Source organism: Aethalodelphis obliquidens, unplaced genomic scaffold (assembly GCF_003676395.1).
Source record: "Aethalodelphis obliquidens isolate GAN/ISIS:26980383/991018 unplaced genomic scaffold, ASM367639v1 scaffold65, whole genome shotgun sequence".
Lineage (NCBI taxonomy): Eukaryota > Metazoa > Chordata > Mammalia > Artiodactyla > Delphinidae > Aethalodelphis > Aethalodelphis obliquidens.
In genome coordinates, this window is record NW_020838009.1 from 2,138,741 (window position 1) to 2,151,701 (window position 12,961).

Consider the following 12,961-nt stretch of genomic DNA (forward strand, 5'->3'; position numbering starts at 1 on the left):
GTATTCGCTTTGTGCCCTATCCAGTGATGATGGAATGGAGGATGTTCTTACTGATGAGGAGTTTACAGTGTGAAAGGGGAACGTGGTTGCCTGAAGCCAGGAAGCTAGTGCACAGAACCTAGACCTTGTTTACCTGTGATGCGCTCACCTGGTGTGACGTGGCATCCTGGGACTGCGGGGCTCCCAGTGGGGCCAGTGAGACCCCACGGGTGGGCACAAGGAGGAGAGTGGGCTTCTGAGTAAGTGGAGGACTTGGTGCTCTGGGTTGAGGGTCTGCCTGGGATGCTGGGTGAGAACAGCAGCCCCTCCCCAAATGTCGGGAGAGCACGAGCACCCTTCAGCGTGGGCTGGATGCCCTAGTTACCAACCTACCGCTTCACATTCAAAGAGAAATTTTAAACCATGCTTCGCTCCTAAACTGTGTTTTTAGGCTTAATTAAAATTATCTGATTCTCATAAGCCCTGTTTTCTTGTCTTAGGATCCTGTGGTGAATCCCCTGCTGTATTTCACGTTGAACTTCTGGGTTCTTGCACGTTTTCTCTCGCACACGCTGCAGCTGCTTGTCATGTTGCGCTTGGCCCAGTCTCCACAGAACCAAACCCCTGCTCCCCTCTGTCCCTTCTCGCGTGCGCATTCCTGTCCTCCCTTACATCTCTCTGCCTCTCCATAGTCTCCCCTCTAAGAGGGGAGCCCTCTGGGTCTACTCTGCACCCCTGCTTTCACTGCAGGGCTCTTGAGGCTTTGTAGATCCGAGTCTGGCTCCTCATTGTACAGATGAGAAAACTGAGGGCTGGGGAGGTTGTGCTCCTAGCCGACTTACAGCTGGGTAAGTGACCCTCTGGGAGCCAGTCCCCCACTTACCGAATCCAGGTCTGTGCCTTCTCCACACACAGGGTTGTGGCTGCTTGTGCTGTGGTTTTTCGTACTGTCAGGTCACATGTGGTCAGGGCTGGGCCCTCCCTTCTTCATTCTTCCTGGCTGATGGCTCAGAGGATGTCGTCCGAAATGGTCAAAAGGGGATGAGCCAGGCACATACACTCTAGAATTGACCTGGAGTTGGACTGTTTTCTTTGGGAACCTAAGGATAGAGGTTCCATATGGAAATGTGCGTTATCAAAGGATCAGAATGATGAAAATCACAAAATGCTGGTGAAAGAAATCAGAGTTAAATACCTTGTTCATGGATCAGATGATGCAATGTGTAAAGATGTCAATTCTTCCTAAATTGATCTGTAGATTTAAGAGAACGCCTGTCAAGTTCTCAGCTTTGTGGTAGACATAACAAACTTTTCCTAAAATTTATGTGGAAAGGGAAAGGCCCTCGAATAGCCAAAACAGCTTTGATAAGAATAAAGTAGGAGAAATCATTCTTCCCCATGCTAAGGCTTCCTGTGTAGCCACAGTTGTCAAGAGTGTGGGTTAGACCCACAGAGCAGTGGAGTGGGGTGGGGAACTCAGACCTACACAAAGTGCCCAATTAATTTTTGACCAAGGAGCAAAACGAATTCAATGGCGGAGGGATGACCTGTTCCATAAATCATATTGGAGGAATTGGACATCCATAGGCCAAAAAGAAAAATCTAGACCTGAATCCCACACCTTATACAAAAATTAAGGATCATAGATCTCAGTGTAAAATGTAAAACTACAAAACATCTAGCAAAATAGAGAAGTCTTCAAATCTGAGGATGAGGCAAAGAGTTCTTAGATTGAAACTAAAAGCACAGTCCCTAAGATGAAAAATGGATAAATTGGACTTCATCAAGATGAAAACTTCTGTTCTGTGGAAGACTGTAAGAGGATGAAAAGATGCTGGAACTGGGAGTGCCCCTGTGTTTGTAGACCTGCACTCACCCTTCCTGACTCTGACAAGTGTCAAAGTTAAGTGGTAACATCCGGACCTTACTGGCTAGAGTTAAGATTTCAACATAGTCCATATTTAAAATATATATTTTTCTTTCTGGTCATGCCATTAACTAAATGTTTTGAGGAACTTTATGGTTATTCCCATAAACGTACAAATCCCAATCATGTTGAGAGTTTTTTTCCATCATCCTGAGCATTTGAATAAGCGTTGGTGATTTTATAATCCTAGAGGAGGGTTTATATTTATCCTGATTACCTTACTTAAAATATCCTTATAGAACTCAAATTTCTAAATTTTACATTGGAAATATGGCATAAACCTGAGAAAAATGAAAGAGCGATAAATCCAGTCGTAAGATAGTAACAAAGGAAAACACAGTAATTGGGAAGTGATGTGACATCTCGAGATGTGGGCCCAGGCTCTGGAAGGACGTGAAGGTGCTGCTGATGGGTTTGCGCGCAGTCCCGGAGCAGCCTTCGCCAGGCTCCGAGGACGAGGCCCCATGGTCTCACCACCCTCCTAGTGGTAGGTCAGTGGGTGGGGAGCGGGCGGGCGCTGGGGACTGAGATCCAGAGCTGCGAGCCGCTGTGTGGTCGACACAGGGAGAGCTGATGGCACCCCAGGTCCAGTTACTGTGGCGGGGATAAAAGAGAAGCGCGTGGATGCCTAAGAGGTTGGGATTTCAAGTTTCCTCGGGGTTTCTGATACTCTGTCATCTGCTGCCTTCGGCCTCCGTCCCCTGGAGCCATCCTGCTCTTCGCATGTACTGCTGGCTGGCTCGCCCAGCATGGAATTCTTCCCGCCCAACTCGGAGCAGGTGCCGCGCCTGGGAGCCTGGTAGTGTCCTTCACAAGTTTGCACGTGTAGTACGTACCACATGAGTACTTGCTGGGTTTTTAAACTATGTTTTCTTCCCTATTTCATGCTTTCTGAGACGTTTCACGTTCTGTGTATTTGATCTTTTCAACTACGGTGGAAGGTGATAGGTGTTATTACCAATATTTTATCACTGAGAAAGATGAGACCAGAGAAGTTAGCTGACGTATGGTTTGTGTTCAGGGCGAGGAGAGGTTCCCGGTCTGCCTGCTTCTACTCCCCTGGACAGGTGGGTTCTTGCCAGGACAGCACAGTCTCTCTGCAGAAAAGAAAAGCTTCCCACAGAGATGACAAATGTGCCTCCAGCAGCTGGGTGGGAGGGAGAAGGCCGTCAAGGGTGCTCCCTAAGCCTTATAAAGCCAGCGGCTTAGGAGAGAGGCGTTCTGAAGGTTCCTGACAGCCATAAAATTCCAAACATGGAAATGATTGCTCTGTTATATAAAGCATTCGTTCCAGCATTAAATAATAAACTCCTGACACCAAGAATGGAAACCATCCCTGTTAGGCTGGTCTGTTTACTCGGCGCTTACCCAGCTGTGGAGGTGGCTCTGGGGCACACACTCCCCTCTTGGGGGTATTCCTGGCTCTACGGGTTGTCCTATTCTGACCCAACACCCACAGGGCTCTGCAAATTCCTGTGGGGTCCAAGTTTGCCAGAATGAGGCCAGGATGGAAAAAGAGAGGAGCTGCAGTATCACCTCCCTTCTTGCATTTCCTAGGCTGTTTTTTCCTTCGCTTTTCTAAGACTCAGGGTTTGCCTGGAAACTCTGGACTACAATATAAGTAAGAAAAAGAATTCTTCCCAGGGTGGGGGCGGGGCGGGGGGGAGAATGGTCTCTGTCTTAGTGAGATTCAACCGTACATTGGGGGCTTTACTTGACTTGCATTTTCAGTTCAAATTTATGACTTGGCTGTAAATCTCTCTTTCCTTTGTTACAGAACACATGAGAACTTTAATTTCTACTGTTGTAATTCTTGGTCTTATGGAGCTTCTTTGTCCAAGAATAATAATATAAATAACGTTTTTGATAAAGTAGAAAGTGTCTCAAAAAATCACTTTTATTTTCTCTTCACTGAAGTTACAAACGATTTATGTGTTTACTTTTCTGTCATACATTCTTATTCCTAAAATGAAAGAGTTAGATGGGTGTCTTGAGTATCAAAGCATGGAAAATACACTCTTTGGAATTTTGTATGGGAAATTCTCAAGCAAGGGATCCTGTGGTCCATGTCCTTTAACATCAGCAACTGTTTGCGCCTTTTCAAGGAGCAAAATGTAGACACAGCATGGGCGAAGTGATCTACGTGTTTCCTTGATAGTGTTCTTTTAGCTTACAGGTTGAAAGAATACTAATTAACCTGCTGTAAACCATGGAATAGTCTTTATAGATTGATAGGTTTTAATAAAGTCTTGCTTAGAAATGTGATGTGGAGTAGGGTTCCTCTCTCTCATAGCCTTTCTGCATTGAGTTTACAGAGTTTCATCCTGAAGACTGTGTGCTCATTACAGATCCAAAGTGAGGAGCAGAGGGGAGGAGCAGCCAAAGTTGGATGCTAAAGCATCCAGCTTTAGCCTGAATGGATGTAAAGTGAAGAGAAACACTGTGTGTTTCCATGGCGATACCATGGCACTGATTGTAGGTCAACCTCAGGCAGAAACGAAGGAGGGGCTCTGGGTGGATGGAGTTGTGTGTAAAGCTAGCCAGCTTCTGTCTTTCCTACCCATCTTTCATCTGTCTTCCTTCCTTCTATCAGTCGTCTATCCTTTCAATTTATTCTATCTCCATTCATCTACCTCTCTTATCTGTCTTACTATATTATCCTCATTGGTTGCTTCAGAACACAAGATCGCCCTACTTATATAAATTTGCAGTGAGTTTGACATAGATAGTCTTTTGGACCTCAGTCTACCAGATGCTAAAGTAGCTCCAGAGTTAAAAATAACTGGACTTTCTGCGTGGAAAAGGAAACGCAGCGAGGACATTTTAGCCCTGATGCTTGGGACGCCTGAGGAACCTGCTCCTGCCGCAGACGCTGGATCCTTTACGTAACACATGAGCCAGGCTGGTGTTTCACACACTTTAATAATGGAATAATCATCGATTTCCCTCTGTCCTTTCCCCACATGGCCACTAAACAGTTAAATAATCACCAGGCACTTTCCCTGATTATGAATGCAGCATCTGTCCAGTCGCTTATTTGAAGTCGTTCTGTATGTTGGTGTCTGCTGCTCATTTGTGATTAACTCCATCAATACATAGTCCTGGTCTGTAAAACAGAGGGGTCATACTCGGTTCTGTAGGACACTGACCCGTGAAGGTGTCACAGCCCGGCTTTGAAGATAAGCCACTCGTATGTGTTACAAAAACAAACTGTAAGCAGCCATCTGAGGCCTCATGAGACTTGTGCAGGAATCTGTGTGGCCAGAGCTCAAGGCTGGGATGTCACTGAGACAGGGCAGGGGCTGGGGGCATGGAAACAGGCAGTGGGGTGAGAGGTTGTCCCTGAGGAGGGCGTCCGGATCAGGCGGAGAGCTGGACAGGACATCCGGTGGCAAGAATGCTGACCAGTGGTCACAGAGTGGAGGCTCGAGTGGAGACTCTAGGTGTGGCTTTCATGGGAAAAGTTCTGGACTTGGACAGAGGTGGTTTTCTTCATAGATCTGGGGGCCTGGGCAAGAAACATAACCATTATTTGCACCTCGATTTCTTACCTGTAACATCAGTTGTTATAAGGATTAAAAGAGATTATTTAGGACGCATAGGACAGGGCCGTGTAGTTAATACTTCTGGCTATGCAGGCTGCACGCTGTGTGTTGTGGTGCTTGCCAGGGAGTATGGCTGTGTGCTGGTAAAACTTTATTTCCAGAAACAGCCCACAGGCTGGATTTGTAGTTTTCCAACCTGTGATTTAGATAAAATTCGTGGGGTGTGGAAGTTATTCAATAAATAGTGTCTCCCTTTCCCTCTTCTAGGTTTCGAAAGATGATAGCAGCCTGGGATTTCTGAGTCATATCTGGAGGTTCTCCGAGCTGACTGCTTAGTGGCATGATTTAGTAGTGGAGCTGAAATAGAACACCTGCGTGGAGGTACTGACTCCGCCTCCCACCCAGCCTTTCTGAGTCTGTGGGGTCAGGAACCTGAGTGGACGCCCCTGTGAGGCCGACATTAACATCTCCCCTTTAAAGAGGAGCTGTGGCTTCACGCGGAAAGCGCCTGTGTTCCTTTAGGCCAGGATCTTAACAGCTGGAGCTTTCCAAAGTAAGACCACATTTAAAATGAGAGTGAATAGTGAGTGTCCTTTGAGGTTGGCTTCAAGGGAGGGACCCCCCCCCAATACTTAAATGTTCATCTGAGAAATTTTTAAAACTTGAGCTGAACTTTGTCTTTTAATATTTCGACTAGCTTAAATGGTTGATCCTCAGCCTTTACTGTATGTCTGCCTTTACTAGTGGGGTTTTTCTTTTCCTATAGATTCTTCTTGTTGTAGCCTTTTCTTTTCCACTTAGAGAAGATCCTGTAACATTCCTTTTAGGGTAGCTTCAGTATTGATGAAGTCTTCTAGTTTTTGCTTGTCTGAGAAGTTCTTTATCTCTTCTTCAATTCTGAATGGTAACCTTGCTGGGTAGAGTATCCTAGGTTGCAGGTTTTTACCTTTCAGCACTTTAAATGTATCATGCCACTCCCTTCTAGCCTGCAATATTTCTGCTGAAAAATCAGCTGATAGCCTTATGGGAGTTCCCTTGAATGAGACTCTTTGTTTCTCTCTTGCTGCCATTAGAATCCTCTATCTGTAACTTTTGCCATTTTAATTATGATATGCCTTGATGTGGGTCTCTTTGAGTTCATCTTGTTTGGGATGGGACTCTCAGTGCTTCCTGTACCTGGATATCTGTTTCCTTCTTTAGGTTTGTAAAGTTTTCAGCCATAACTTCATCAAATACATTTTTACCCTCTTCTCTATCTCTCCTTCTGGAACCTCATAATGTGGTTGTTAGTGTGCTTGATGTTGTCCCAGAGATTGTTTAAACTGTTCTCATTTTTAAATTTGCTTTTCTTTTTACTGTTCTTCTTGTGTGATTTCCATTATTCTATCTTCCAGATGACTTATGTGTTCTTCACTATCACCTAATCTGCTTTTCTTTCCTTCTAGTGTGTTTTTCATTTCACTTATTGTATTCTTCAATTCTGACTGGTTCTTTTTTAAAAAAATATTTTCTAGTTTCTTACTAAAATTCTCACCATGTTCATCTATTCCTTTCCCAAGTTTAGTTAGCATCCTTATTACTAATGCTTTGAATTCTTTATCTGGTAACTTGTTTATTTTTGCTTCATTATCTGTTGTGAGCACAAGTCATGTCTTACCCCCAGGGTGTGCTGGCAGCTCTCAACTTTTAGGAGGAGGGGCTGAAGATGGAGGGGTGAGGGCTGCAGCCAGGTGTGAGCTGGGCTTCCCCTCTGCTCGATGGCATCAACATCCTGTTGGGGCCGGGCCAGGTCCCAAGTTGCTGGAGCAGAAGCCCTGAGGGTCAGTTCCAAACCGGCTCCATTCCCTTTAAGTGTATGTTTTCCACGCTCCCCGCACCAGTCGCGTCGCCCCAGCAGTGCTGAAGCAAGAGGTGCCTGTGTGGGCTCTCAGCGGGGTTGGGGGGTTTGGCCACTGGCAGAGGTCAGGGCTGCTTCTGACTCGCCACCTGTGTAAGCGCTGCTAGTGGTTGCCGCCACCCCACTCAGTCGCTGCTTTGGGTCTGAGCTGCTCTGAGTCTTACAGCTGGGCCCTCTCCCCATCATGAAGCAAGCGGGACTGGAGCGGTCGCTCGGCTGAGGCTATGGGAAACCAGCAGCTGCTGGAGCAGCCCTCGCTCCACCCTGCATGGGAGCAAGCCGGCGTGCACACTCCTCACCGTGGAGCCCAGGCTTCCCACAGCCCTCCCGTTAGTCCATGGGCCCTCCAACCAGCCAAGGGCACTCATCTTCACTGTGTCAGACCCCAGGACCAGGGAGCCTGATCTGTGGCCAAACCGCTCACTCCCCAGGGCAGATCTCTGCTCCTGTGATCTCCCTCTTCCTCTGAGTCCCCTCCGTGGGGCACAGCTCCTGACCAGATCACTTCTCTTCCTACCCTATTCCATGTGGCTCTTTCTTATAGCCCCAGTTGTACAGGAGTCTTTCTGCCAGTCTCCAGTTAGTTTTCAGTGAGAATTGTTCCACATGTAGATGTAGTTTAGATTTGTTCATGGGGGGAGGTGAGCTCCACATCTTCCTGCTCTGCCATCTTGATCTCCTCCTCAAAACTTAAGCTGAACTTTGGGTGAAGAACAAGCTGGACGGGGCTCGTTCATCAGGCTAAGATTTGATGGCAGGACTGTGCAGAGCAGCTGTGGGGTTGGCTGGGAAAGGGAGAGCACTGGAGGGAAACACCCGGTAAACAGTAGGTGTCTACCCTGTGCTCAGGTGGCCTCCCAACAGGCCAGTATGTGCTTTTCCCACCAACACACCCCCCACACACGTGCTCCTTTCCCTGTCTCGTGCTTCTGTTTTCCTCTAGGCAACCCCTCAGGGAGCAAACTAGTTTTGAGTTTATAAAATGCTGAGCAGCAGCACAATTAGCACAAAAAATAGCTTTCTCGTAGTTTTATTGTCTTCAAAGAGCGGTCAGTGTGTTTTAGCACCAAAAATGCTCAATAGTCAATAGCGGGCTGTGTTTTCATTTATTTATGTTGTTTACAGCTCCATGTGCATAAACTAGTCATGTGTTTCGTGGGCTGGACAAGACTGCAGTGAGCTGTGAGCTGGTTGGGTCAGGGTGCCCTCTGGTTTGATCAAATGTAGCGAGCACCACCACCAGGAAAAGCGGACTTAGCAACTTGTGTGTGACTCATTATAACTTTTCATTTGTTTGCTGTATTTTTATTGAAACTTTAGTGTTTAGCTCTTTTAGGAATGATGGCTTGGTCAGAATATTAGGAAAAAAATTAACAGTTTCAGAAAAATTCAAGGGCACAAATCAGCATTTTGGGTACATTCGAGCTTGTAATTGGGAAAGGCTGTTGCACGTCATAAAGGTTATTTGTCCCAGGTACTTGGCACTTGGGGAAAATGCCAGCCTAGCAATGGCTCTTGAATCTCTGGCATCAGCAATTTAATTCCTGTTTTATTGATAAGCTTCTTTCTCATGTATTTTGGATTCCATAGGTCCTATGTTCTCTTGCTTTGTTTTATCTACTGTTTCATTTCATCTTAGACACTTATTTTCAAAAATACGCTAGCAGTAAGTATAGTCCTTGGGACCGACACGCCTGATAAGAAAAAAAGTCTCATTAATGGAGGAAGATGCTAATCAGTGGTGGTTTTGGCCAGCTCTCACTGGGGTAGACACCTGCAGAATCCATTGTTGATTGAGTTAATGAGAGCCGTGTAGATCGGGGAAGTTTCCTGCCCCACAGATGTGAATAAGATTGCAAGAATCTAATTCTGGACCCCATCAGACCCAAAACCTTGTGAGAAGGGGCCAGGGACAAGCATGTGTGTGCGTAGTGAAGGATTTTATATAACTTAAATGAGTATTTATTTGTGAGCAGAGGAAATGTCAAGGTGAATGATATGAAGTGCTTTCTTCTTAAATTATAATTATAAGGAAATAGAAGACACACACAGATGTGACTGTGTCTTCACAGTTGAGTGTTCAGCTCTACCTGTGAAAGCATTCTGAACTTCCCTTTCCTTCTCTTACAGGTGACATCACACAAAAAGGATATGAAAAGAAGAGATCGAAATTGATTGGAGCCTACCTGCCCCAGCCTCCGAGTACGTAAACCTTGATGAGTAGCATAAAGCATCCCATTTTAAGAGTTAACTGTAACACGCGAGAGAACAGCTGAGCACAAGTCCTCCCTCAGTCCCCAGTCTGCATGCAGATCACGCCATTGAGGTGGCACTAGGCACATCCTACTCCTTTGTGTGATTGCAGGATATTTTGTGAATTTAGAAGATACATACGACTTTTCTATAAATGTGCCTAATAAATTTAATAGGTATTTTATTCATAGAGCTGCAGTAATATGTTTGATTACTTTAAAATGGCTACAGTCATAAAAAATATGAGAGCATTTATGGTTTAAACATGACTTTTGTCTTAGTAAGTTAAATTTATTGATAATGGTTTAAATTAATCCAAGGTTTTCGTTGACGTCATTGGTGCGGGGTGGAGGGCCAATCTAGAAGTCTAGAAAAACGGTGTAACATCCTGCCTGGTATTATAAAATTGTAAAGGTTGGTTGTTTCTTGAAACGTGATTGTCAACGTAATGGATTCTTCCCCAAGTACAAATCCTGTTTAATTCCAGCGTTTGCACGTGTGCAAGTGTGTAGAATTTCTGTCCTCAAGCTGGGTTCTGTACATTTCAGGGAAAGGAAGATGATACTGGGCTGCAGTTGTAACACTCCGTTCTGATGTAAGCTCAGTTCAGCCCAAGGGCAACCTTGAGAATTTTCTGGGCATTAGGAATGGCTTAAAGCTAACACAAGTCCTCCAGGAGGAAGGACAGCAACAGAAATAGACTCTCCAGTGTTCAGTGTTGGAACAAATGTGAAGCTCTGCTGAGCCGCTTCTGCTAGAAGAGGTTCAAGTCTGCATGTGCAGGCCCAGCGCAGGCCCACCGGCTCTCCGGGCTGTGACACAGCCTCCAGTGCTGTGGGCGCAGAAGGAGTGTCCCCACCTGTGGCTCACATTCCAGGACACTTAACTTGTGTGTTGAGTTTCTGCTACTTTTTTAGCTTTGTTTGGTTGTGTGTGATTTCTTTCTTTTCTCGGTACTTAAGAGAGTTAACATAAAGATGGACCGGCTGCGTGGGCCTGCCTTAGCTGACGGCCTGGGTTTTCCTGCTGTCTAGTCTGTAAAAGGAAGAAGCTCTGCGCTGTCTGAGTGGATGGAACATAAGTGTGTTGTCTAGCTGACCCCATGTGTGAGAGACTTCAGAGCACACGTGGGCAGACGACTAGATGTGGTCTCCCCGCTTTCCTCCTCTCGTGCTCCAGCAGAGCTGTTGTGATGAATTCCTGTCTGCACTTGGCCCCTCCTGGTCTTGGAGGAAGGCTGGCGGGGAGACTGTAGGCCCTTTGGGTTGCTAGATTTTATTGTCCGTGCCTTACCAAACAAAAGTGAAACAGAAGCAGTTCTGCACCTTCCCAGAAGATGGCTCTGGAGCTGTGACAGTGCCAGGAACGTGGCTGACCCGTGTTGCTGAGCGCTGAGGGTGGCCCTGTGTGGCGTGGTCCCTTTGATGTTCTTTATGCTGTTCTGCATGGGGTCGGCCGCTCTGCTCGGTGCTGTAACAAATTTAAAAAAAACTAAAGTTTGAATTAATTAGTTTTTTTTCAACTTGTTACAGCAGCGAATGGAGCTGCCGTGGTCCGGTGTAGACTGCAGCACAGTGAAGGAGCCCCGAGAAGAATGCTGCAGGCTGGCAACATCGGGGTGTGTGACATCCGAGACGCCGCGGTCAGAGAGCGGGCGGCCAGCACCGCAGGAAACCGGCCACTGTTTTACTTTCGTTTCGGTGAGCGCACTTAACTGAGAGAGAGAGAGAGAGACACACACACACACACACACCCCCCACGGCAGGGCACGTTTGCAATGGACTGTCCACCTGATGCCTTTCTAAACAGAAGTGAGGGCTCAGCCTTGGGGGAACATAGGAGGTCCTGTTTCTGAGCCCCTGTTCTCCATTTGAACTTGTGCGACTTATCGAGGCCACAGTGCTCCTTGGGCAAAGAGCTTGTCACAGACCCCGGACCATGATCATCCTGCTGACTCAGGGCCCAGTTTTTGAGTGTTTTCTATTAAAATATAATACTCGGTTTTTACAACCATAGTTTTGCATTTGGAGCACCATTTACAAAACACTTAAGAAAGAAGAATGCATGACAGATCACACAGTTCTTCCTAAAATTGTTGATATTCCGCTAAACTTTGTCTCATAGCCAGAGACCTGGGTGAAGGATGAACTCTAATGAATCCTGACCTCTGAGATCTGCTTCAGGGAGTAAGGTCTGTAGCTCCGTGGTATTCCTATCTCCAGAGGGCAGTTATGGAGTTTTGAAATTGAAAAATTGAACCAGTTAATCATAGAGTGTATTCTTAGAGGTCGTGATCCTATTCAGAGGTCAAAATTATTTTAGTGAGCAATATTTTGAATATAAGAAGCCCAAAAAGATGAGTTCAGTGCGCCTTTTAGTACAATAAGGAATAAGCATTTATAAGCTTCAGGGTTTTACCTCAAATAAAAGGCATTGTTTGAGAATCAGGTACAGACACTAAGCTGTTATGTCACAGTTGACCCCCAGGATCTTAGAGGAGGGAACCCAGCCGGGTCTCTCCGCTGTGGCTCTGCCCTCCTCTCCATGCCAGCCTGCTGACGGGCGTGATGCCTGTCTGTGTGGGGAAGAGCGGAGCGGTGGTAGGCGGGCGGTGGAGTTGGGCATTAGCTGCAGGGGCCCCGTCGCAATTTCTGTATGCTTCACTGCTGCACCTGCGGATGTGTGAGGCTGTGAGAGCTGCTTGGGAACACTGCTCCCTGGCCCTTGTGGCCACGCCATTCCCACTGGGAAGGAGAAGGCAGGTTCACCCATGATGCTGGGATTGGGCGACCAGATGCCCAGGTAGTTTTGCAGTTCTTATTGCTGATCTGTATTTCTGAGAAGTTGCCCTGGATGAATGGTCACACGTATAAGACTGTCTCTGGGAAGCAGTAAGGAGAGCACGTGGATCTAAATCAGAGAATTCTTTCTTGACTAGGTCAGTCTTAGACATGATTCTTTTGGTGTAGGATCTTTTTTTTTTTTTTGGCGGTACGCAGGCCTCTCACTGTTGTGGCCTCTCCTGTTGCGGAGCACAGGCTCCGGATGCGCAGGCTCAGCGGCCATGGCTCACGGGCCTAGCCGCTCCGCGGCATGTGGGATCTTCCCGGACCGGGGCACGAACCCATGTCCCTTGCATCGGCAGGCAGACTCTCAACCACTGCGCCACCAGGGAAGCCCTGGTGTAGGATCTTTATGAGAAATACCTTGTTTTCCTTTTTAGTTACCCTTATCCTGCCATACACTTTTCTAAAAGTAGTTTGTGTTTTGATGAACTTTACTTCTTTTTTTTTAACATTATTTTTATTTATCAGAGAAAAAGTTAAGACTTCTCTAGAGGGACTTCCATGGTGGCGCAGT

General features: G+C 46.4%; 1 protein-coding gene across 5 annotated transcripts in view; it reads left to right on the forward strand.

Moving 5' to 3' along the window:
* Positions 1 to 12,961, forward strand: part of DIP2C (DIP2 acetate--CoA ligase C (putative)) — a 360,655-nt gene that overhangs the window by 164,733 nt on the left and 182,961 nt on the right. For 2 of the 5 annotated variants that reach the window (XM_027089300.1, XM_027089301.1), the window contains exons 2-3: positions 9,479 to 9,550; positions 11,134 to 11,301. In XM_027089300.1, the coding sequence (XP_026945101.1) occupies positions 9,479 to 9,550; positions 11,134 to 11,301 (240 nt within the window). Of the gene's footprint in view, positions 1 to 5,751; positions 5,833 to 9,478; positions 9,551 to 11,133; positions 11,302 to 12,961 lie in introns of those variants that run through there. The other 3 variants (XM_027089302.1, XM_027089303.1, XM_027089304.1) reach the window with 2 other exon arrangements.